This window comes from Zonotrichia albicollis, chromosome 17, assembly GCF_047830755.1.
Source record: "Zonotrichia albicollis isolate bZonAlb1 chromosome 17, bZonAlb1.hap1, whole genome shotgun sequence".
In the NCBI taxonomy this organism is placed as follows: Eukaryota; Metazoa; Chordata; class Aves; order Passeriformes; family Passerellidae; genus Zonotrichia; species Zonotrichia albicollis.
Genome location: NC_133835.1, coordinates 1,416,895 through 1,442,057, shown reverse-complemented (window position 1 = coordinate 1,442,057; position 25,163 = coordinate 1,416,895). Strand labels below are relative to the sequence as shown.

The 25,163-nt window shown below is 57.5% G+C and overlaps 2 protein-coding genes across 10 annotated transcripts in view; one reads left to right on the top strand and one right to left on the bottom strand.

Annotated features, from left to right (window-relative positions):
* The window catches only part of DLGAP4 (DLG associated protein 4), a 155,974-nt gene extending 140,814 nt beyond the window's left edge, over positions 1–15,160 (top strand). For all 8 annotated transcript variants that reach the window (XM_074553675.1, XM_074553674.1, XM_074553673.1 and 5 more), the window contains 6 exons: positions 6,189–6,550; positions 7,848–7,939; positions 8,362–8,771; positions 10,718–10,809; positions 12,349–12,501; positions 13,548–15,160. In XM_074553675.1, coding sequence (XP_074409776.1) covers positions 6,189–6,550; positions 7,848–7,939; positions 8,362–8,771; positions 10,718–10,809; positions 12,349–12,501; positions 13,548–13,763 — 1,325 coding nt within the window. In that variant the 3' untranslated portion in view covers positions 13,764–15,160. The remainder of the gene's footprint in view (positions 1–6,188; positions 6,551–7,847; positions 7,940–8,361; positions 8,772–10,717; positions 10,810–12,348; positions 12,502–13,547) is intronic.
* Positions 15,161–17,691: 2,531 nt separating this feature from the next.
* Positions 17,692–25,041, bottom strand: TGIF2 (TGFB induced factor homeobox 2). 2 transcript variants are annotated; one of them, XM_074553401.1, is made up of 3 exons: positions 24,890–25,041; positions 23,581–23,816; positions 17,692–20,119 (listed from the first exon to the last, which is right to left on the bottom strand). In XM_074553401.1, exons 2-3 carry the CDS (start codon positions 23,779–23,781, stop codon positions 19,586–19,588), a joined length of 735 nt encoding a protein of 244 aa, XP_074409502.1. In that variant the 5' UTR covers positions 23,782–23,816; positions 24,890–25,041; the 3' UTR covers positions 17,692–19,585. The 2 variants fall into 2 exon arrangements, with proteins under 2 accessions (XP_074409502.1, XP_074409503.1); XM_074553402.1 differs by lacking the exon at positions 24,890–25,041 and adding an exon at positions 24,593–24,799.
* Between the last annotated feature and the right edge of the window lie 122 nt (positions 25,042–25,163).

Below are 25,163 nucleotides of genomic sequence, written 5' to 3'. Positions count from 1 at the left end.
GCTGCAGTGTGGGTACCAGCTGTGCCAGGGGAGCTGCAGTGTGGGTACCAGCTGTGCCAGGGTACCAGCTGTGCCAGGGAGCTGCAGCGTGGGGTACCAGCTGTGCCAGGGGAGCTGCAGTGTGGGTACCAGCTGTGCCAGGGAGCTGCAGTGAGGGGTGCCAGCTGTGTAGGGTACCAGCTGTGCCAGGGAGCTGCAGTGTGGGTACCAGTTGTGCAGGGTACCAGGGTACCAGTTGTGCAGGGTACCAGCTGTGCCAGGGAGCTGCAGTGAGGGGCACCAGCTGTGCCAGGGCAGCTGCAGTGAGGGGTACCAGCTGTGCCAGGGCAGCTGCAGTGAGGGGTACCAGCTGTGCCAGAGAGCTGCAGCGTGGGGTACCAGCTCTGTGGGTACCAGCTGTGCCAGGGCAGCTGCAATGTGGGTACCAGCTGTGCATGGAGAGCTGCAGCATGGGGTACCAGCTCTGTGGGTACCAGCTGTGCCAGGGCAGCTGCAATGTGGGTACCAGCTGTGCCAGGGAACTGTAGTGAGGGTACCAGTTGTGCAGGGTACCAGCTGTGCCAGGGAGCTGCAGTGTGGGATACCAGGGCAGCTGCAGTGAGGGGTGCCAGCTGTGCCAGGGCAGCTGCAGTGAGGGGCTGGGTGGAGGCTGCTCCCAGAGGAGCCCCTGTGGGAGCAGGGGCACTCAGCAATGGCATCTCCCCTCTCTGTGCATTTCCCACCAGTGAATTGATGCTGTTCAGGGGGAAATAGCCACTTCCCATGGGTCAGGAAAAGTGTCTGGGGTGTTGTTCTGAGTGAGGGCTGCTCATCTGCTGTAGCTGCTGGGAACAGCTGCAGTGGTTGGAGTGACACTCGTGCCTTGGAGGGGCAGGGTGTGACCCCAGCCTGCTGCCCCTCTGTCCCTCTGCTGTGCTCCCTGGCCCTCTGGGCTTCTCCTGCCCCTGCAGTCCCTCTGGGGTCAGGGTGTCCCGTGGCACAGCCCAGGGCCTGGCTCTGTCCTGGGAGCAGGAGGATTCCATGGTGGGAGAGGTGACCAGCCTGCAGAGGTGCCCTTGTCCCAGCTGCCATTCCAGCCATGCTGGGGCTGGGACCTGAGTGTTGAATTTCTCCTCTGACCTCTTCAGAAGTACTCGAGGTGTCTTGGCTGGGTTTATGCAGGGCTGTCCCAACAGGTGAGAGGGCTCTTCCCTGGTGCTGCTGCCTGGGAGGAGCTCCTGGGGAATTCTCTGTCCATTTTCTGTCCTCTGACTCACAAGCACAGCCTGGCCTGTGTGTGGGCTCTGTGACAAGCAGAAGCAGCTGGTGAAGTGTTCCTTGTGCTCCTTGGGATCATCTGAGAGTTACAGGGCTCTGCTGGGCTGGTCCCTCTGCAGGGCTCCATGGCACCACCACGGAGGTGGCACGTGGTGGCACATGCTCTGGGAGCTGCCTGTGCCAGGGTCACCCTGCAGCTGGGAGTGAGGGCCCAGAGCCCTGTCCTTGCTGCCACAGCCCACTCACGTGTGTCTCTTACTCAGTGTAGTATCCAGGTGAGGTTTGTAGTTTTTCAAAGATCACTGCTAGTGAGATTGACAAAGGAAAAGCACTGAGGTAGGAGGTATTTATAGCATTTCCATAAACTGCCTCTCTGAACAAATGCAGTCACTTGACTTTGTTTTCTGGGAGTTGTTTTGTTCGCTGTAAAACTTCTTTTAAATCTCCTCCAGCTCTCTAAAGACATTCATTCTGTCAGAGCAGGAGGTGGCACTTCACAGGCATTTCCCATAGAAATACATGGGAACCATGTGATTTTTCACATGGGCAGATAGTGATAGAACAAGCAGGAATTGTTTTAAAGAGGTGAGATTTAGATTAGATATTAGGGAAAAGTGATCCTTGTGAGGGTGGTGAGGCCCTGGCACAGGGTGCCCAGAGCAGCTGTGGCTGCTCCATCCCTGGCAGCGCCCAAGGCCAGGCTGGACAAGGCTTGGAGCACCCTGGGATAGTGGAAGGTGTCCCTGCCATGGCAGGGATAGGAAAAAGATGAGCTTTAAGGACCCTGAACCCAGGCTTCTATGATTTCTGGCTTGGATGATTTTCCTCTTGACTAACAAAATGTGGTTAGGATTCTCAGCAGTGTCTCTAACTGGTGCAGGTATCTTGACCCTCAGTGTGCAGAAGAACAATCAGGTCTGAAGTGATTCTTGTGACCCATAAAATCAATGTGTCCATATTGTCTTGGGTATGAATTGTCACTGGGGCTCATTTTCACTTGGACTCTCTACAAAGAAAACATCCTACAGTTCATTACAGCTCCAACCTTGAAGTGTTCCTGAAGCTGATGAAAATCAGAGGTCAGGTCACTTGGAATGCAGCTGTTCCAGTTCCCTTTGCTGTTGGAAAGTGCCTCCCAAAGCAGCTCCTTCCAGCCAGGACACCCTGAGGCAAAGGCCAGCCCAAAGCCCTGCAGCTGGGATCTCCAAGGCAATAATGCCACTGATGCCATTTGCTGCAAGATTATTCTATGGCTGTTTTATTTAAAAGGCAAATGAGCTTGCCTTGTAGGAGAGATTATTTCAGTGTTCTGCTTTCTGTGTGAGGAAATGAGGTCGTTACTGCAGCCCTTCCCGAGGGGAGAGGGGGATGCATGGAGCAGGACAGGGACAGCAGCCAGCCCTGATGGTTGAGGGCAGGGGAGCTCACCTCCTCAGCTGACTCTGGCTGGGGCCTTTGAGGTGATCTAACAAAAATAAGGATGGTTTGAGAAGGTCTTTGAAGTTCCTGGAAGGATTGGAAATGTCAGCAGGCTGGCACTTGAGGGCAGACACACTTGAGGGCAATGGTGGTGCTTAAATCTGAGCCCAAATCCCTTGGCTGTGATCCTGGTGGTGCTGCCAGGTACTGAGCAGGTACAGCCTGGTGGGGGAACTGGGGCTGGAGTTCACATCCTCTTGTAACTCTGCTTTTAGTCCTGCAAGAAGCAAACAGCTCTGGAAGGAGAGGGAGAGGAGCCCAGCATGCCCAGCTGGGGTTTGAGGCTGCAGAGGACTCTCCATGTAAGGCTCTGCAAGCAGCTCCCCTGCCCAGGGCTGCATCTGTGGGCATTGCCCAGGCCCCTGAGGGCAGGTGCAGGGTGCTCATTTGGAAGCATGCTGCTTTCTAAAAATAATTACGGGAGAAAGATTCTAAACAAACATCCTCCTCCCCAAAATCAATCATCCACAGCATGCTGTGAATTCCAACTGCTTGCTGAAATAAGCCTCAGAAGATCCTGTGAGCAGGAAGAGCCTAGTGCTGCAAAACTGGAAGCTTAGCATGACTTCCATGTTCTCCTGTTGTTCCACACCTTTTTGGAGCAGGGCTGATGTTCCCAAGCAAACTGAGCTGATGGTCCTGCTCCAGTGCCCACAGGAATTGTAGTTCTACATTGCAGCACAAGCTGTGACCTCAGTAAATCCAGAGCAGATCATGGCTGCTGAGCTGGAGCCCTTTGGAGGGGCAAGTCAGCAACTGGAATGCTCCTGACTGCTGGGATTGGCCTCAGAGCCAGGAGGGAATGCTGCCTGCTTCTCCTGTGGAAGCACTGCCATGTTCTTGTCTTCCTCAAGGTTTGTGTTCTCCCCCAGGTGCAGGAAGCACTGACCCTTGGTTCAGTGTTGTGCTGAGGGCCAAGGACAGGCTCTTCTGGAGGGGCTTGCTCTGACTTTGGGTTTTGAAGCCCATTCTAAGGTGTGGTCTCTGAGATTGCTGGGCACTCAGAAGTCCTGTTTTATGTTTGCAGAGGGCTTCAGTGGGGTTAATTTGCAATTGCACTAACTAAAGCATTCCCAGTTGTTCAAAGCTCCTGATCCTTTTGTGTTTGTCATTTGCAATATTTCTTAGAGCCTTAGCCTTACTTTAGTAGCTCAGGCAGTGAACCCTTTGAGCACAGATACATGAGCAGGGCTGTGTTTTGTTGCTCCTGGGCCTTTCCCTTCCAGCAGAGCCTGTGCTGCCCTTCAGCCAAGCCAGGTGGCACAAAGGGATCCCAGGAACATGCCAAGGTTCCTGTGGTTTCCCCCTTCAGCAGAGCAGCACAAACAGTGTCTGTGCTGTCTCTTGGTAGGTGGACAATGACTTTGGGTCTGGCTTCCTGGCCTTGGACCCCACTGATGTGCCCCAAAAGCTCTGTGCTGCTGTGCCCTGCCCTTGTTCTGCCTGGCCAGGCTGTTCTGTGGCAAACAGCCACCAGTGTCCTGTCCCCAGCCCTGGCAGTGCCCACTGGGGAGCTGGGCTGGGCTCTTGGTGGCCATGCCAGCCGAGCCACCAAGGGCTGGCCAAGCAGGATGGTGGCACAGGGGCTGTGGGTAGCAGGGCACCCTGGGCACTGTCCCTGGAGAAGAACAGGGGCCACATGGAGGGATTGAAGTGAAGGGACATGTGGCTTTCAGCTCTGCCAGGTGGGGTGGCTCTGGCAGTGGCTGCTAGAGCCCTGGTGCAGTAACAGAGAAACCTTTTGAGTTGTTCTGGGGGGTAGGCACAGCTGATCCGGAGGTGCCTCTGCCATGGCTCTGCTCAGGCTGCTCCTACACTGCTCCATTGAGATGGGCACTGTGAGCCAGGCCCTGAGACTGGGCCAGGGAGCTGCTGCTGGAGGTGATGCTCCACATCAGGCAGGGGGACTGTGCTCTCCCCTCACTGTGTGAGGCAGAGGGTGATGGCTCTTGCCATCAGGACACTGCTCACTGTGCTGACTTGGTGGAGTGGCTTGAGGGAACTGGGATGCATTGGGTGCTCTCTGAGCTCCTGTGCAGATGCAGGCAGCCCTGCACAGGCCTCTCACTTCTCCTCTGCCAGCAGCACCATTATGGTGCTGCTCAGCATCTCTGGGAGCAGAAACCCTGCTGGAAACACAGATCTCCTCCTCTGTAATTCCTCCCTTTTAGGTCCTCCTTTGAAGTGGAGCTTTAGCTCTTAATATGGTAAATAGTGGGATGTGTGAGTCCACAGAGTGTCAGTGAGGCTCCTGGGGCACAGGGAACGTGGCTCCCAGGGTTGCTCAGAACTGCCATGGCTCTGCTGGCAATGGTGTGGAGTGGGGAATGACTGCAGAGCTCTGGGACTAAGGAGGCTGCTGGCAAGGGCTGGGGTGTGTTATGGATGCAGGGGAAAAGCAGTTTGGGATTGCACAGGACTTAATGGCAGGAGGGATAAGAGTCTAGTCGTAGGATAAGAAAGAGAGTTTGGTGACTTGGGGAGGACTGAGTGCAGGGGTAGGAAGGGAAAGGGGGTCAGGTGTGTGTTGGGCCATGCCCTGCCCTGCCCACTGCAGCCTGTCCTGCATGCACAGCACCTGCAGTGGGACTGTGGCCTCTGGGGCCTGTATATCCTGGGCAGACTGAGAGCCTAAACATGGCTGCTGCAGCATCCACATGGATTTTACTTGCATTTTACATGTATTTCCACTGGTGGGCTTCCATCCTGGCTAGCCAGAGACAGGAGCAGGCTGGGACTGTGGCTGTCCAGGTTTGTGCAGCCAGCCATGTATCTATCCCTACAGGTGGGATCTGTGTGTTCTGTATCTGCTGGGCACACGTCCCCAGCCCTGCTGCCACTTGGATCTGGGGCCATGGAGTAGCAGCCTCACCACTCTTGGGCTGTTGCATCCAGATAATGCCTTTTCTTCTGGCATGGAGCATTTGGGCTTGTCAGGGGCTTCAAATGTGTGTTCCTGCCATCAACATCTAACAAATTTTATGGCTTCTTTCATTTTTATAGGAAAAACCATCACCCTGATCCAGACATTGAAACTCGTCAACTGATGGGACAAAGAGCTGAGACACTTGGCTGTACTAGGACACTAAAACATAGGGTTTAGCCAAAGAATATTTCCCCACTGTGGAGGCTTACACCTGCCAAGCCCTGTAGCATTCTTGGGAGGCTTTTCTATCCCTCTTCTCCATTTCCAGATTTCCACACATCATGGTATTCCTTTTGACTTCTTTTGCAAGCTAGCTCTGGCTCTGCCTTGGCTTCCCCTATGCTTTGGTGTGGGTCCCCAGCGTGAGCTGCTGCCTGTGGGCTGGTTCTGCACCTCTGCCTCCAGCTGCTGCTCGGAGGCTCCTCTTGGATGTCGTGACTGACCTGCTTTTTCTCTCTCTTCCACTGTATCTCTTTCCCTCCAACCTGTCTCCTGCGTTCTCCGTTGTCCCCCTCCATCCCTGCAGGTTCATCATGCCTAGTGGCATATAAAAAGACTCCACCTCCCGTCCCACCTCGGACCACGTCCAAGCCCTTCATCTCTGTCACTGTGCAGAGCAGCACTGAGTCAGCCCAGGACACCTACCTGGACAGCCAGGACCACAAGAGTGAGGTCACCAGCCAGTCGGGGCTCAGCAATTCCTCAGACAGCTTGGACAGCACCAGGACACCCAGCGTCACCAGGGGCAGCGTCGTGACTGCAGCCAGAGACACTCCAGAGTTACCTCAGAAAAATGCAACTTTGAAAAGTGACAAAGGGACTCTGACTAACGAAGAGCCTAAAGTGGAGAATATCCCCAAAAGAAAGCTATCATCTATAGGAATACAAGTATGGAATAGTTTGTTCTCCTTTGTCCCAAGGAATGTCCTTGCCCCATCCATTTAGCATGTGCCTTTGCTGTGAGCGGCTGTGCATCTGAGCTCACTTAGAATAGCAAGGGACACTCCCTGCCTTGCCTGTGTTCCCAGGGTGAGAGACAGCAGCACTTTCCCTTAACAGCCCAGAAAGGAGCAAGCTCTTTTAGTACAAATTTGAAAGTTTTCTAGAGTAGAGGGGCTGTGTTAACTGGATGAGTCCCTCTGAAGAGGCCTTCTGCTGCTGGTCTGCCTGTGCCCTGTACTCTGTGTTGTTTCCAATCAGTCTGCTTGTTGTCCATCGTGGTTGTAGGGACAGTTCTCCCCTGAGAGGTGGGCCCTTCTGCTTGATGTCCATGTGGGAAAGGCTGCTGCAGTGCCCAATGGCCCAGGGCTGCAGGCATGAGTGTGCAATTCCTTGCTACCCCATGTTCCCAGCAGGTTGATGTTTCCCTTGCTGGAAGCATTTAACTGTGGGAATAGATGGAAGAGAGCTGTGGATAAAGCAGTGAAATGACAGCCCAGTGAGTAGAGTAAATTATTGCTTTAGTCAGCAGAATGCATCCTCTGGGCCTGTGCCTTCCCCTGGGACAGGTTTCTCAGTCACAGGTGGCTGTGAGCTCTGGTTCTGTCCCAGGTGCTGGTTACCAGCAGAGGGGAACTTGGGCAGCTCCAAGTGCAGGGTCTGAGCTTTGAGCTGTTCTGTGTGTGCTGAACGAGTTCTCCATCAGCTTTGCAGCAAGGCCAGCTCAGTACAGGTGACAGGGAAGGGCTCTCAGCAAGACTGGTGGGACAGAGCACCTGAAGGGCAGTGAGGGGAGGGAAACCCACTGGAGAGGCTGACTGCCTTCTACTGCTTTTCCTTTTCTGAGCTGGTTCTTAAGTCACCTGGATTTCTTTCCTAAAACCTTCTAACCCTCTTATCCAGAGCCATGGAGGGTGTCAATCCCTGGGAGAGAGGCTTTTCTGTCAGTCTCAATCACCTTGCTGTGCTCCCTTGGATGCCATGGTCCCTGACTGTGGAGTGGCACAGGGACAGGGCCCCAGCCATGCAGAGCCCGGGGCTCCTGGCACAGCAGCCTGGCAGGACACAGCCCTGTGTCTGCTCCCGAGGTGGGAGCAGAGCTGGGCAGGAGCCTCGTGCCCGTCCTTAGCCAGCCCTCCCGTGTGGTGTCAGCCTGCTCTGTGTGTGCACACTCCTGCTCTACTAACGTGGATTGCAGCCACAAGTTCTTCTGTCTGTTTTTGTCTGTGTTTTTTTGTTCAATAAGGTTGACTGCCTTCAGCCAGTGGCAAAAGAGGAGCCTCCTCCACCAGCCACCAAATTCCAGTCCATCGGGGTACAGGTAGAGGACGAGTGGCGGTAAGTGAGACACAACTTGTGCAGTTTCCTTTTCTTTTGAATTGTGCCTCCCCCACTTGTGCTTAGACCTTCTGCCCTGCTTTGTGCCAGTGAGTGATGTTGAATGGGGCCCACAGAGAGCTCTTCCTCCACAGTGCACACCCGCTGCAAAAAGCATTTGTTCTCTAACAGCCAAATCAATGGGAGCTTGAAATTAAATCAAAAATTAAAAAATTCCAAGCTGTAATTATAGTCATGCGTCAGCCTCTCGTCTGAAGGGCCGGCTGCAGTAAGCAGGCAACCTTGTAATTGTGTGTGTGTGTGTGGTGTGTCTGTGTGTGAGGAGGGGCAGGGGGCTCTGCTGTGCCCATGGATTTTGGTGTCAGTGTGGAAGGCCAGCCAGGCTGAGCCCTGCTATTGAAGATGGCTTTTGATCCCTGCAGGAACAGCCACTCCCGCAGCATGTCCTCCAAACAGGACACAGACTCTGACACACAGGAGCCCAATAACTCCAGCTGTAAATCATCTGAGAGAAGCCTCGCTGAGTGCCCCCAGCACAACAACTCCGTTGGTGTTGATGCCTCCACCAGGCAACCAGCCAAGCCCTCACAGATTAAGAGAAACCTCTCCTATGGAGAAAACAACGACCCGGCCCTGGAGCCTTCCTCTCTCCCTCCTCCTGACCCCTGGCTCGAGAGCTCCTCCACGTCGCCGTCGGAGCCGGCGCAGGCGGGGCCCTGCCGGCGGGACGGCTTCTGGTTCCTGAAGCTGCTGCAGGCAGAGACCGAGCGCCTGGAGGGCTGGTGCCGCCAGATGGACCAGGAGACCAAAGAGAACAATCTCTCTGAGGAAGGTGGGTGGGGGCACCCTCCAGCAGCTCCTCCCTCAAGAAGGAGTTGGAGCTGAGTATTGGGTTGGTTAAATTGTGGCTGCCCCATCCCTGGAGTGTCCGAGGCCAGGTTGGACAGGGCTTGGAGCAGCCTGGTCTAGTGAAAGGTGTCCCTGCCCATGGAATGAGATGAGCCTCAAGGTCCCTTCCCTCCCAAACCATTCTGTGAAATTGCTGACAGCCCCAGAGCCAGAGCATGGAGATGAGGATGAGATGAGGAGTGCTTTTTCCTTGGATAGGGTAATGTAGCTTCCTGTAGCAAATGGAGCACAACGTAATGCTGTGATGCAGCATGAAAGATGTACAGGGCATGGTGTGGCTTCTGACCACTCAAAACTGCTAAAAGCTTACATGGATTTAATCTTAAAAAAGGTCAAATGAAAAAAGCTTTCAAGGAGGCTGTGGCCTCTTCTTGCCTCACCCATTACTGTCAAACAGGCAGGGGAGACCTTAGCTGGCAGTGGGGCAGAAGGAACACAACTTTGGAGCCTGTTTGCTCAGTTCACTTGATGAACTGGTCTTTAAAGCAAAGAAGAGGTTTCCTCACATGGGAAAGCCTCACTGAATTTGTGCTGGGTACACCAAAAGCATGGAACAGGGAGCAAGAGGCCAGTTGATTTTATGGGGTTCAGTCCCAGCTAGGCTTGTTCCTCTATTTTCAAATGCCTTGGCAAAACCCCTGGGCTTTTTGCAGTGGGAATCATGCCTCTGGTGCATGCAGAGTGACAGGAGTGGGTGTCAAGGCTGCAAAAGGCAGGATCTTTGTGTGGAGCCTGGTTTTGATGTTTTTAAAACCTGAGAAAGGTGAAACAAAGGTGAGGCTCAGTTTTAGCTCACTGTCACTGCTGAGCTAATCCCTAATCTGATTCCCTGAGGTGCTGCCTGACAGGGAATCTCCCTGCCTTGGGGCTGGTCTGGCTTGACCTGTGGCAAGGAAAGGCAGTGAGACCTGCATGGCACTGTTGTGTGTGCCAGGAGCAGCTGCATGGCACTGTTCTGTGTGCCAGGGGCAGCTGCATGGCACTGTTCTGTGTGCCAGGGGCAGCTGCATGGCACTGTTCTGTGTGCTGGGGGCAGCTGCATGGCACTGTTCTGTGTGCCAGGGACAGCTGCATGGCACTGTTCTGTGTGCCAGGGGCAGCTGCATGGCACTGTTGTGTGTGCCAGGAGCAGCTGCATGGCACTGTTCTGTGTGCCGGGGGCAGGCTGCCTGGTGGTGTCACCACAGCCTTGGTGGGTTGGAGAGCCCAGGGTGTGCTCACCCAGCCAGGAGCTGCTGGGCAGGCTCAGGGGCAGCAGCAGGGCAGGGCTCAGTGGTCCCTGTTGGTGATGCAGCTTTGCAGGCACGTGGGGCTCTGAACCTGCCTCTGGGAGGGAAAAGCCCACATGTGTTTCCTCTGATGAGCAGAGGAACATGTCCATGCCCAGAGGCTGCTTGGAAAACCCATTAAGAGCAGCATGAAGTCCTGGGTGTTAAAAGCCCTGGCCTGTGTGTTAATCCCTGCTGGTACAGGGAGGCTGGAGAGTGGTGCCTGTGTCACCTTTGTCACCTTTCCCCTGGGCAGGGCTGGGAGAGCAGCAGCCTGGGGTCTCTAAGCAGGTGCCAGCAGACTTGGCTGAGGTGGTGCTGGTGGCTCTCTGAGGGGCTGAGGGCAGTTTGAAGAGCTTCCTGCCAGCTTGGATATTGTAATGTCCTCAGCCAGGTCTGTGTTTGGCCTGCCAGAAGGAGCAATGGCAGACAAATTTAGTCGCAAAACATCTTGTGGGAGCAGTTGGTGCCTTGAGGATCTCTGAAATTCCTTTTCTGATGACTCCAGTGTTTGCTTCAGAAATGCTGGAGCTCATTGTAACTCTGATATCTGATCAATTCGGGTCTTTTTATTTATTTCCCTTTTTTTTGTCCCTCACAGTCTTAGGAAAAGTCCTGAGTGCAGTGGGCAGTGCACAGTTACTAATGTCACAGAAGTTCCAGCAATTCCACGGCCTCTGTGAGCAAAACTTGGTGAGTCTGGATCTCTTTTTCCTGGTTTCTGAGAGGATGCCTCTCTCTGAACAGCACTACAAGGACTTGGTCAGTGTTAACAGGCTGCAGTCCTTGTGGAAACAAAGCCACAGCCTGCAGTGCCAGCTGGGGAAGGCTGGGCTAGCACAGAGGTGTCGCAGACATCTTTTGTGAAAAATCCTTTCTTAAGATTTTTCCTTGTGAGAAGCTGCAGTTTCAGCAACCAAATGTAAACAGTGATTTTCTGCTGCTGTGGAATGCAACAGGTGGATCTGTGATTGGTCTCATGTGGATGTTTGGATTTACTGACTACTCATAGCAGAGCTGGCTCTCGCTCTCTGTCTGAGACACAGATCTTTGTTATTCATTCTTTTTTATTCTTAGCTTAGCTAGCCTTCTGAGAACTTTTTCTTTCTATTCTTTTTAGTGTAGTCATAATGTAATATTTATATCACAAAATAATAAATCAAGCCTTCTGATCATGGAATCAACATTTTCGTCTCTCTCTCATCCTGAAAACCCTTGTGACCACGGTCACACAGAGGTGCCTCCTGCTTCTGAAGGGCTTTTTGAGGCAAACCCCTGAGGCTGGGCTGGATAGGGGGGGCTGTTTGAAAGGTCTGCTCTTGACCACACATGCTCCCTTTGCGTCTGTGGCTGGTGCCACTGTCCCCAGGCCACTGGAATTGATCTCTGAAAGGGAATGCAGGGCTTTGCCCTTGCTCAGAGCTGACCTGGCTAATGGGCATTGATGGAATCTGTGGTTTAGTTTTCCCGTCAAGCTTTTTGGTAATATGGATTTTGCAAACTTCCTCAGGGGTGAATTCCTCTGTAGATGTAAAATAATCTTGGAGAGACTTGAAGAGCAGGAGGGGGTAAAGTGCTGATCCCAGCTGAGCAGCAGCACCAGCAGAGCTTTGTGTGAGCTGCTTGGATCTGATCCCATGTTTTCCAGGGTCTGTGGTGGTGGTTCAGCTGTCTGGGAACTGGCAAAATCCTATTCTTGGAAGAAACTTAAGCTCCTTAATATTTTGCAACCCAGCCTGAGAAGTACTGATGCTTTCAGGTTGTTTTGGGCGGAAATGTAGCAAAATAATTTTGCTCATGAAAGCTCAGTTTGGCTCCTTGGAGTGCTGCACATCCAGGCATCAGAGCTGGGTTTCCATTTCCATTATTTCCCCCCTGAAATGGGAGTCTCTGTGTAAGAACCGAGTGTGGTCACTCTCATTGCCACGCTGGGCACCCACTGTTGGATGTTCCTGCTGAGGGGTTAGTGCCAACTCTGGGTGTCAGGTTCAGGATTACTCTGCTGTAAGGAGGAGTGCTTACAAGGAGTCAGCACTTGCTTCCTGAGCTTGGCAGAAATTATTTGGGCGGTAAATGATGGCTTTGTGTGTCCATGCTCAGGGCTGGTGTCTCCTGTGGCTCCTCACTGAGTTTGGTTGCAGGCAGACATAAAAGGGGCGAAGGTGCTATTCATGCTGCTCTGCTGGGTGTGTTCTTTCTGAAATGGGGTTTTTAATGCTTCTCCCCTTGTAGAACCCTAATGCCAATCCCAGACCCACAGCCCAGGACTTGGCTGGATTTTGGGATCTCCTCCAGCTGTCCATTGAAGACATCAGCATGAAGTTTGACGAGCTGTACCACCTCAAAGCTAATAGCTGGCAATTGGCAGAGACACCGGAGAGAAAGGTGAGTGAGGGGCACTGGGGAGTGGCCACAGCACCTTGTTGTACACATTTGGGGTACCTGAGGTCTGCTTTTGTCTGCAAACAGATGCTCCCAAGGGCTTTTGCCATCCTGCACTTGTCATCTCACAGCCTCGTAAGGCACCAAGGCCATTCCACTTGAGTAATAGTGGGAACAGTTTTGTGCAAGGGGAAAAGGTGTTGGATGGAGAGAGCCCAGAGTGGTGGGCAGTGGTGCAGGGGCCTCAACTATTCCTAGCACTGTGTAGATAGATTTAACTATCCCTTGTGCCCAAGTAATGTGAAAAGCAAATTGAACCTTTGAAAAATGCAGCAGAGGTGGGGTCCTGGCTCTGCCAGTAAGGGTAGGGAGGACTGTGACTCAGGGCATGGTGGCTTATTAAAATTTTGCAGTTCCACATGAAGTTGTGTCTTTGTAATGCCTGTGCTGTGCTCTGAGCTGCAGCTGAGCCAGACAATCTCTGAACTCCAGGCCACTCCAGAGGAACCCTATACCATGGAAGCTGCATGGAGGGGAGGGTTAGGCTGGATAAACGGAAAAGATTCTCCCCCAGAGGGTACTGGCACTGCCCAGGCTCCCTGGGGAATGGGCACAGCCCCAAGGTTGCCTGAGCTCCAGGAGTGTTTGGACACTGCTCTCAGGCACAGGGTGTCCTGCAGGTGTCTGTGCAAGGGTTGCACTTGATGATCCTGGTTTTGGATCATCAGCCCTTGGGTTGTGGACTTCCATCCCAGAAAATGTCCAAGCCAGGTTGGACACGGTCTAGAGGAAGGTGTGCCTGCCATGGCAGGGGGTGGAACTGGGTGATCTTCCAACCCAGACCATTCTGTGATTCCATGATTGTTGTGGGTCCCTTCCCATGCAGGACATTCTGTGATTCTGTGAAATGCAAAATGGCTCCTTGTAGAAACGGGGGCAGCTGATTTGAGGGGTGTGTGGCTGCAGAGCTGCTCTCCCCAGGGCTGAGCCGGCGCCCAGCCGCGCACATCTGTATCAGGTGTGGGTTTTTCCTTCCTGTCTCCCTAAAGGAAGAGAAGAAGCCACCGCCTCCAGTGCCAAAGAAGCCAGCCAAGTCCAAATCGCAGCTGGGCCGGGACAAAGGCTCCGACTCGGACAAGCAGCGGCAGGAGGCGCGGAAGCGGCTGATGGCGGCCAAGCGCGCGGCCTCCGTGCGGCAGAACTCGGCCACCGAGAGCGCCGACAGCATCGAGATCTACGTCCCCGAGGCCCAGACCCGCCTCTGAGCCCAGCCACGGCCAGCCCGCGGCTTTTATAAGTCATTAAATGGGAAAAAAAGGTTCTCTTGAAACTAGTGTGATTTATTCAGTCTAGAGACAATGAGCCATCCTTGAAAAGGGCTCCTGAGTTGGCTTTTTTCTCTCTCAGCTTTAAGTAATGAAGATTTTAACAAAAAAAAATACAAACAAAAAAAAAATTTAAAAAAAAGAAAAAATGCCCCTCGTTTTCTCCCCAGCTGTGGTGTTGCTGAATGGACTGGACAGACTCCTGGGAACTCCAGCCCCTCGACTTGGAACTTCAGTCTTTTTACTTGTTCTATCTCATGAGAATTATTAGCTTGTTTACAAGAAGAGGACAAGAAAACACGAAGCCTCGAGCACTTGCCGTGCTGTGTTCTTCCTCCTCCTCAGATCTGTTCTGCCCTTCTCATCCTTTATTTTTCCCTCCTCCTTCTCCCGTTCCCCACCCTTTGCATGGTTTCGGTTCCCGTGTCCGGACCCCCCTGTCCCCGCAGAGAGCACCTGTGGTGTGTGATCCCTGCTGCCCTCTCCAGCCAGCTGGGCTTTGTGTTCCTGGGATGGGGTGCTGGGCTGGGGGAGGACGGGCACAGGGGGCCCCATCTTCAGCTTGTTGGAGGGAGAGGACGCCGGGGCTGTGGAATGTGGGGTTGAAATGCAGCCCAGAGCAAAATGTGCAATAAACCTGGCGCAGGGGACCCCGAGGGCCGGAACCCGCTCCGGAGCGGAGCTGAAGGAGCACAGAGCACGAGCACAGCACTATGGTTTCCCTCCTCTTCCCCTTCCCACACCGTTGTCCTTGGCTGGCTGGTGGAGAGAGGAGCTGCTGCAGCGGGGGCTGTGGGGTCAGCGTGTCCAGGAGGAGACAGGAGGGTGTACATATGCACATATACACTTAGTAGTACCTGTATAGTAATTCCTACACACGGATCCTGCCCACGCCACCGCGGGGGTGGGCAGATGTATAGCATATATTTTTACATGTACTATATCTAGATGTGTGTCCAAGTGTGTGTAAAAATATATACCCTGTGTGTAAGCAGATGACTATTTTTTCCTTATCTCCCTGCTCTCTGGGTAGAGGAAGGATTGCTAAATATTTTTTAGCCCATTTTTTCTTCCCCTTTGTAGGTCTCCTTTCCGGTCTGGCTCCTCGGAGCCAGAGCTGCCACCCCCTGATTCTTTGCCACCCTCTCACACAGAAGGTTTTTGTCCCGTCCTGAGGGATCTTGCTGGGGATTTTTTTTTTTTCCTCTTCACACGTTTGAACAAGTTGGGAGATTGTGTGCTACTGTCATGGGGGTGGAGGTGGAATCCCAGTGGTTTCAGTGAGAGTGTTGGTGATCCAGAAGGCAAAAAATAAATAAAAGTGAAATCCTGAACGATGCCTGCTGCCCTTTGTGTGCTGTCTGGGGCTGTCCATGAACACTGCTCTGAGGTCTCTGCCCCCAGCCATAGAATTCCCAAAGCTTGGCTGTGCTGGGATTCAGATTGGGCTGGAGGTGGGGGTCAGGCTCTGCTCTCAGGGAACAAGTGCAAGCAGCCTCAGGTTGCTCCAGGGGGGGTTTACATTGGATACTGGGGGAAAGTCCTTCATGGAAAATGTGGTCAGGGCTGCCCAGGGCAGGGGGACAGTCCCCAGCCCTGGAGGTGTTGGAAGGGTCTGTGCAGGTGGCACCTGGTGGTGCGTGGCCATGGCAGGTTTGGCAGCAGCTGGGACTCCTCTTGGAGGCCTTTCTCAAACATAAAGATTCCATGGGGGCAGAGACTCTGTTGGGTTGCACTGTTGGGTTTTGGGGCGGATGCAGCTTTAGGAATCACTGGCAGAGAAACAGGGAAACATCGAGGAGATGTGGGAGTTTATTTATTTATTTTATCATTTACTTTTCCCTGCTGCTGCTCATGGAATGGTCAAGCTCTTCTTGCTGCCCTGGGCTGGGCTTGCTCATAATATTTATATTCTTATATAACATGGATTTGTATATATATAGGTGCATATATTTTAACATGTAAGTGAACTTATAAAGATGTAGAAATTAATTAATTTTAATATGGTTTTGTATCTTATAATTAATACAATATTTAAAATTCCCCTACATGTATTAAAATACATATACAAATACAGAGGTAGATTACATACTTCTATATGCATATACATATAAATATGTGTAACACGTGTACAAAAACGTGTTATACGTATTTAGACACACCTTTTATAAATCTGGGAATTATTTGTGGCAGATATTTAACACCCCTTTTGTAAATAATTTCATGCCCACTCCTTGAATCCACCTGTTTTCAGCCCAAAGGACAGGGGCAGCCAATCACGGGGCTGCCTGCGATCACGTGGGGATGGTGGTGTCACGAGATGGCTGCCTGCCAATCACAGCACGCCGTGACGTTTAGCAAAATGGCTGCGCCCTGCCATAAGATGGCGGGTGAAACAAAATGGCCGCCCCCAGTGGATACAAGAGGTGAGGCCGTGTGTCACAGTACTTCCGGGTCCTATCAACCAATCACAGCACAGTATGTACTGCTGCGGCGAATGGCCGTGAGGCTGCTGGGAGAGGGCGGGCCTGGAGGAGGCGGTGGGCGTGGCTTCCTCGTGTTCCGTGGCGTGCTCGGGCAGGCCGGGCGGGAGGGTGCCGTGCCTGAGTCCCTGTCCGTGTCCCGTGTCCGTGTCCCCGTCTCGGCCGGGCGCTCAGCCCCGCGCTCTTCGGCACCTGGAGCCACTCCCGACTCTTCCCGCGGCTTCCCCGGGCCGAGCCCATTCCGCGGGAACCCCCGGGAATGCCCCGCGGCGCCGGCTTGGCTCGCTCTGCCCGGCTCGGCCCGGTCCCCGCCCGGAGCGAGACCACGCCTGTCCCCGGGGCCACCCTAGGACAGCTCCCGGCTCCATCCTTGCGCGAGGGTCGCGCTGCCTCCGGCACAACCGGAGGGGCTGGGGACCCTCGGCAGGCACAGCGGTCCCGGGACCCTCGGGGGTGCTCAGCGGTCCCGGACCCTCGGCAGGCACAGCGGTCCCGGACCCTCGGGGGTGCTCAGCGGTCCCGGGACCCTCGGCAGGCACAGCGGTCCCGGACCCTCGGGGGTGCTCAGCGGTCCCGGACCCTCGGCAGGCACAGCGGTCCCGGGACCCTCGGGGATGCTCAGCGGTCCCGGACCCTCGGCAGGCACAGCGGTCCCGGACCCTCGGGGGTGCTCAGCGGTCCCCGCTGCCTGCGCTGTTGTGGGCACAGCCCCGCCCCAGCCATGGGCAGCGCTGCCAGTGAGGGTTGCAGGGTCTCAGCCATTCGTGTGGGGTTTTGGGCAGGGTTGGCAGTGGAGTAGTTTGAGATGTAGGAAATGCTGGGAGAGCTGGGAGTGTTCAGCCTGGAGAAGGGAACACTCTGGGGCGACCTCAGAGCCCCTTCCTGGGCCTAAAGGGGCTCCAGGAGAGCTGGAGGGGGACTTGGGACAAGGGATGGGAATGGCTGCACATTATCAGAGATCAAGGATATTGGGAAGAAATTCCTCGCTGTGAGGGTGGGCAGGCCCTGGCACAGATTACCCAGAGAAGCTGTGGCTGCCCCTGGATCCCTGGAAGGATCAAAGGCCAGGCTGGACAGGACTTGGAGCACCCTGGGGTAGTGGAAGCTGTCCCTGCCCATGGCAGGGGGCTGTGCCTACATGGTCTTTACAGTCTTTCCGACCCAAACCACCCTGGGAAGTACGCAGGCCCTGCCCTGGCTCCAGCCCCCCACTCCCCATGGGAATGTGCCCCACCCCACATTCCCACATCCCTCACCCAGAGCACAAAGCCCATGGACAGTGGGGGACACCCGGGTGCTGTTCCAGGGTGGCCCAGGGGTTTCTCCTGGGGGTGGAGAACCAAGTGAGACACCCACAAAGGACACATCTCACTCTGACACACAGCTCATATTTAAAAATAACAACCAAAACTAAAAAAACTTTTATTTGACAATAGAAAAACAAACAAAAAGATATTTACAGTAGTTTGTTATTTCTCCATAAATTTAATTCCAATAACTCCTGCCCTCCCAACTCTCTGGTCCACCCCAGGACAGCAGCACCAGCCCCTGGCACAGGCACAGCTCGGGGGAAGGAAGGCACTGGGGTTTGACTGGGGCAAGAGCAGGAGGCCAAAGAGCCTCTCCCTCCCCAAGGGCAAGGGACAGAGCTGCAGGGGGTGACAAGGTGAGTCCCAAAACTGAGGACTTTCCCTGGGAAGGAGACAAAGGGAAAATAAAGGCCGGATACAGAAATGGAGATGGGGGTGAGAGGCACACAGTGGGCACCCCCAGCACTGCACAGGGCACCTGCCCAGGTGATGCTGTTGGCAAACCTTCCCACAGCAGCCCCTCCCTGGCACCTTCCTCTGAAGAAATGGGTGGTGGGAACACACCAGTCCCCCAAATCAGTGCTTTTCCCTTCCAGCACCTTTCTCCCCCTCGGTGCTCTCCCCCTGCCCTGCAGAGCTCCCAGTCCTGCGGCTTTACCCCCTCCGGTCATCATCACCTCATCTGGTGAATTACCGAGGGGATCAGCGCTGCCATGGCCAGGGTACAGTCACTGAACAACCCACCTGTGACAGGGCCCCGCACAGCGCCGGGGACAGCAGCGACACCCGGCCAGGCACAGCCCCGGGGACAGCAGCGACACCCGGCCAGTGCTGCCCAGGACAGCAGCGACACCCGGCCAGGAGCTGCCCCGGAGCCCAGGAGCTGCCCCGGTCCCCGCAGGCGCAGCCATCCCAGCTGACCCCAGTTTGTCACTAGAGGTCCCCAGCACCGCACGGCCGCGCTGCGAGGGGAGGGGACAGGGAGCGACACCTCCATCCTCCGCCCGCCCCGCGCTGCCTCCCCGCAGCCCCGCGCTGCACTTGCAGGACGCACATGGCCGTGCCCGCACCACGCCTCTTTCCAAAGGTTTTATGGAAAAAAAAAAACAATAAAATAAAAAAGGAAATGAAATCGGGTACAAAATTCACAGTCTCAGCTCTGCCCGGGCTTGCGCTCACTGCTCCGGGCACAGCGTGCACACATTCGGCATGAACGCGAGGGGAGCGCGAGGAAGGTGTGGAAATGCTTACAGAATAAAAATTAAAAAAAAAAAAAAAAAAAAAAAAATTTTAAAAAGTAATAATCATGTAATAAATCACAATTAAAGGGAAAATGTTTCAACAAAAAACTTGCTAAACAGCACCATAGAGATTTCTACTGGCAGCATCCAGAATAACCTAAAAAGGAAGAGGAGGGTCCTATTTTTTCCATGATAAAATGCCACAGACTCCATGTTTCCAGTTCATCTGTCCTTTGCCCTTCCCTGGGCGAGGCAGGTCCCCTGGCCAGCACCGAGAAACAGAAAAGCCCCCAAAAACAAAAAAGGGGCCGTGGGGGAAGGGTGGCAGGGAGAAAGAATCAGAGATATGGGAGACAAAGCTCTTCAGCCACAGTCCTTACACCGGCATTAAAAACCCAGGTTGTCTCTGTCTCCCTGACAAACGGCGCTGGCTGGACCCTTGCTGGCAGGAGAGGAGGAGGTCAGCAGGTTTTCCAGGGGAGCTCAGTGCCCGGCAGGGACAGGGCACGGCCAGCGCCGGGCTCGGGCACACACCGGGCACCGCGCTCGGCAGCCGGGGCATCTCCGGGGAGGATGGCGGGGTGGGACCGGCCTTCCTCTGCCGCCCCGGCTGCCGAGAGTCACCGGAGCCCCCGGGGCAGGAGCCGCTCCTGGACGGGCCGTGGGGGCGAGGCAGAGGCCGGAGGGTCGGAGCCCCGGACAGGGCACCCTGCGGGACCCGGCCCGGGCTATTTGGGGGCTCCGGGGGGCTCGGCGTGCGGAGCCAGGGGCAGCTGCCCCCCCTGCCGCTGCCGCTCCAGCTCGGCCGCCTTCTGCAGGGCCACCTCCACCAGCAGCTGGAAGCTGCTGAAGTCGTCCCCGAAGAGCTCGGGGGGCGTCGGGGGCGGCGTGTTGAAGAGTCCGGGTGTGGGGCTGCCCGCCTCGGCCCGCGCCAGCAGGGTCAGCGTGCTGCTGCTGCCGGGGCCCGCCCTGGCCTCGGGCCCGGGCGGCTTCTCCCACTCGGGGCTGTGGGCGCTCACCACGGCCAGCGCCCGCGCCGGCTGGCACAGCACCCGCGGGCACACCGACATGGACAGCACCTTGGAGGCGCCCGCGGGCGGCACCACGAGCAGCCCGGCTCCGGCGGCAGCGCCCCGCGGCACGGCCGCGTCCCCGGCCTTGCCCCCGCGGCGGGAGATGGTGAACTGGTTGGGGTCCTTGCCGTCCTTGCGCAGCATGTCGGGGAGCAGCCGCCGCCGCGCGTTGATGAACCAGTTACAGATCTGTGAGGAGAGAGGGCGGCGGGGTCAGCCGGGCCTGCAGAGCAGCAGCAGCGGCTCCCTCAGAGCAGGCGAGCGGCTCCCCCAGAGCAGCAGCGGCTCCCGCACAGCCGGACTCCCCCAGGCCCCCGTCAGCCCTGCACCCCTTCCCGAGGGCTCCGCAGAGGCACAGCCGGCGCTGGCACCCACGGAAACCCCAGCACCGGCTGCTTCCTGCCCGGCACCGCCCGCCCGGGGCAGCCCCTTCCTCCCTGGCCCTGGCCCGGCCGCCCCGGCCCTGCCAGCCCCGCTCGGGGCCGTGCCCGCGGTTCCTGCTCTCCATGGCAGCCGGGAACGGGCCCAGCCCGCACTGCCCCGGCCGAGCCCGCCCGGCACAGCAGCCGTGCCCGAGCCCCGGGGCTGGGGGAGCTCAGCAGAGCTGCCCAGGGCAGGAGGGGCTGTGCTGTGCCAGAGACCCTGGCTGCAGGCACAGCACAGCCCCAGCCACAGCCCATGGCATTGCACAGAGCCGGTCCAGAGCCCACCCTGCAGGTCCCCAGCCTGGGGACAGGTTTTCCTTCTCCAGGTGCCCCATCCTGGAGCTCAGCCCTGTTTCCACACTGCTGCCAACCCAAACAGGAGCACCGAGGCTGCCAGAGCAGATGGATGGCAGGAGAGCAGCACAGATGGAAAACCCTAGAAGCCATCAGGTGATGGAGCTGCAGCCCCTCAGCCCCTCACAGGGACAGCAGAGACCTTCCTGTGCCTCTGCCCACAAGCAGGGTCACAACTCATGCTAAAGGCTCTCCCAAACTGCACAGCATGGAGGCTGCATGTCTGGCAGCCCTCTGCCATTATTGAGCCTTGGCCATGAATTGTTTCAGCATCTTTATATAAAATGCTGCATTTTAATAACTGCCTTCTTCCTAGAAAACAATTAGAATAAATCAAGGGGGGGAAAAAGTCTGATCTTTCCTAAATCAACAGCTATGGAAAATATTTCCCCCAAGGAGAGAGAACTTGCCACAACTTCAACCACAGCAAGACCTCAGCTGTCGTTTTTTTTCTTTATGACAATATTTGGCATTAAAACTCTCAAACACACCAGTCTTACTCCCTCTTCTGTTCCAAACCCCCTCCCTTGCAGGCCTTAGCTGGGTCCCCTTGACAGAATCCTGGCCATCCACCACTGTGATCCCCAGCTAGAGAGGTGGACTACCAACAAAAAGCCCAACTCCTCAGGGCTGAGAACCCCCAAAATCCAGCCTGTCCCCACCACCATGCTGCTTCCAGCATTCAATTCTTATTGGGGAAGAGTGCATGGAGATGGGGACACACAGCCACTGTGACAGCAGGCACTGCCACAGAGCTGGGACACGCTCTGGCTCTGAAGCAGTTCATTGGGTTCAGTCCCTCCCTTTTCGTCCCTTTGGGCAGTGTCTGTGCCCTGATGCCACAGCAGGGCACAGGCTGGGAAAGCTGCTGCTGTCCAGGAAGCCTCAGTGGGAGCAGGTGCCACTTTCCTAGTGCTGGAATTCCTGCAAGGGAGGCACAGGGCTTCCTGCTCCCCCGGATCCCTGGCTGCCATGCACAGCTCCATCTCCCCAGGCCATTGGAGCAGCCAGGGGGGCACAAAGAAACACCTGGGGGGTGGCCAGTGGCTGTGGCAGAGGCCTGGGCCAGAGGGGCCAGATCAGCATCACAGACTGAACCCCACAGCCAGAGCATGGGGTGTCCCACGGCTCCCCCCAGCAGGCAGAGGGAGCCCCAGGGGTTGCTGCTGCAGCCCCTCAGGCTGGCACTGGGGATGCCTTGGGGCTGGGACCCCTGCACAGCGGGTACAGGGGGCACACGCTGGCTCTGGGGTCACCTGGGGCAAACAGCAGCTGGCACCCAGCAGGGCCACCCCTCAACAGAGCCCACCCGTGTGCCAGCCCCTGCCAGGTCCCAGGGGCTCAGGGCACTGAGAGCCGGGCACCTGCCAGTGCCCCTAAGCCCTGGGGGGCTGTGCCAGGCACTGACAGTGCCCCTGAGCCCTGGGCAGCCCCCATGTGCCAGGCACTGCCAGTCCCCCCAAGCCCTGGGCAGCCCCCCTGTGCCAGGCACTGCCAGGCCAACCGGGGCCAGCACCAGCCCAGCTGCCACAGGCCAGGCCTGTCCCTAACTCAGCCCCAAGCTCAGCCAGGGGCTCCAGGCTGTCCCTGAGCAGCTGCTGGACATGGTGCTGGGGCACAGCCAGCACCCACAGAAACACCCTGAAGTGAAAGGGCAGCTTTGCCCTGCTGCCCAGGGAGAGGGCAGGCAGACAGCCATGCCCACACTCACTGTCTGGGCTGGGACAGCTGGCCAGGACTGTGCTGAGCCACGGGGAGAGGAGCCAGAGGTACAGAGGAAGCTCCAGGAGAGGAGCAAACCCACCAGCCCTGCCTGCTGCCTGCACCCACTGCAGCCAGACCCAGAGAGCAGAGAGCAGCCCACAGCCTGTCAGGCTGGGAGAGGGGCACGGGGCGCAGGGCACAGGGCCAGCAGCTGGGCAGGGCCCCCCAGACACCCCAAACACAGCAGGGACCGCAGCAGAGTGGGAAGGACAAGCACTGCTCACCCCCACTGCTGCCCAGGGCTCCTGCCTGGGCACCCACCCTGTGCCACATGGAGAACAGCTGGGAGCAGGACAGAGAGACTCCTGGACAGGGCTCCCTTAATGCAGCTGGTGTAACTGGGACCGGCCTGCCAGCCCAGGGCACTCCAAGTGCAGCCCAGCCTCTCCCTGCTGGCTAAAATCACAGAATATCCTCAGCTGGAAGGGATCCACAGAGATCATCAAGTCCAACTCGTGGCCTTGCCCACCCCAGGGCTGTTCTCTGCACCCTCTGTGTGCAGGGGGTGCTCATCCTGCCGGGGGTGTCCAGGGGAACGGGATAAAGAGGCAGCCCCCAAAACCCTCCCACCTGTGCAGCTTTTACTGACAGCATCCAGCCTGTCCCCACTCCAGCCCCTCCTCCTTCCAGCTCCAGCACAGCTGCTCCCAGGGCTCAGACCTGTCCCAGGAAACACTCTCACTTCACACAGGTGCCTTTCCTTCCCAAACATCCCTTCCCTCACTTCCTTTCTGCCCTTCTGTGGCAAATGATCCCAGCCTGCCCAGACCTTTGGGATCCTCAGTGGTGTTCGGCTGTCCCACACCGCATGGCAGTGTCCCCATGGCAGTGTCCCCAGCATGGCAGTGTCCCCATGGCAGTGTCCCCATCATGGCAGTGTCCCCAGCATGGCAGTGTCCCCAGCGGTGTCCCCACACTGCATGGCAGTGTCCCCATGGCAGTGTCCCCAGCATGGCAGTGTCCCCATGGCAGTGTCCCCATGGCAATGTCCCCATCATGGCAGTGTCCCCAGCGGTGTCCCCACACTGCATGGCAGTGTCCCCATGGCAGTGTCCCCAGCATGGCAGTGTCCCCAGCGGTGTCCCCGCGGGCGGGGCCGGCTCGTACCTGCAGCACGGAGAGGCTGGTCTGCCCCGAGAGGCTGAGCTTCTCCTGCTCCGAGGGGTAGGCGTTGAAGCGGTGCTCGTACAGCCAGTCCCGCAGGATCTTCACCGACTCCTTGGGAAGGTTGCCCCTTCTCTTCCTCTTGCACTGCGAGGGGTCAGGGGATGTGGCGCCGTCCTCGTCCCCCGGGTCACTGTCCGACATGGTGGAGCTGCCCGCGGGGCCGCCCTGGCTGGAGCCTGGCGAGGGAACCGGAGAGAGCTGCAGGCGGTGTCCGGCCGGGGGAGGGGAAGGGGCCTCCCACCGACCTCCCCCCGCCTCCAGCGGGGGTCTCACCCCCTCCGGGCCCGCCCGAGGGGGAATCCCGGGGCAGAGACCCCCGGGGGGGGGACACAAACGACAGGCACCGGCGGGACAACGGGGGCACCGAGCAGAGCCCCGGGGGTGCGGGGGATCGCAGCGCACGCAGGGGCTCGGGGGCACTCGGGCTTCGGGGGGCACCGCAATGCGGGGGGGGGGGAAAAATCAAGCGTGGGGTAGGGTGGAGGAGGGGAAGTTAAAAACAAAAACAATCTCAGCAGGAGAAAGAGGCCGGAGCTGGAGAGTGGGAGAGGAACCACGCGGGGTCATTGTGCGGCGGGGATGGAGGCGGGGGCGGCTGTCACGGGCCGGGGCTCGGCGGAGCGGGGCTCTGAGGCCGGGCCCCGCCGCCCCTCCGGCCGCAACAGGCGGCGAGGGGCCGGGGCCGCCCACACAAAGCGGGGCAGCGGCGGCCGAACCCCCCGGGCGGCGGGGGCACAGGGCGGCCGGAGAGCGGCCGGGGAGCGGCCCCCGCGCTCCGCCGCCGACCCCGAGCCGTCCCCGGGCGGGCAAACTCCGCCGTGACTCCGGCGGGGCCGGGCGGGACCCGCGGCCGCAGCTCCCGCAAACTTCGGGAAGCGCCGGCGCGGCCCGTCCCGCTCCGTCCCGCACAAAGGCTCCCCCCGCGCCCCCCGGGATCCATCTTTGCGCTCACCCCCGGGCCGCCGCCGCCGCCTGGGCGCTCGCATGGGCCGCGCCGGGGTCTCGGTGCCGGGGCCGGTGCGGGGCCGTCCCGCGGCGGCGGGCGGGCAGCCGGGCGCGGCGGAAAGTTTTGGGTGGGCGGCGGTGACAGATGCCGAGACAGAGTTCCCTTTGTTCCCGAGGAGGCAGGAACTCGCCGGGCCCCCCGCCCCCGGCCCCGGCCCCGGCCCGCCCGCCCCCGGCTGTCACCGGGCACCGGGGCCCCCCCGCCCCGCCGATCCCCCCCGCCCCGCCGAGCCCCGGCCCGTACCTGGCGCCGGCGCAGCCCCGGGCTCGGCCCCGCTGCCGGACACGGCCCCCGGCGGAGGGGGCAGGGACAGAGCGAGCCCCGGAGCCCCCGCGGCCGCCGCTGCCCCGCGGAGCTGCACCCGCACGGGGGCCCAGCCACGCACGGCACCCACGTGGGGACAGCCAGCCCTGGGGACACCCAGCAGGGACACCCCTTTGGAACTTCACCCTGGGACACCCCTTTGAAACCCCACCCTGGGACACCCAGCAGGGACACCCCCTCTGGAACCCCCACC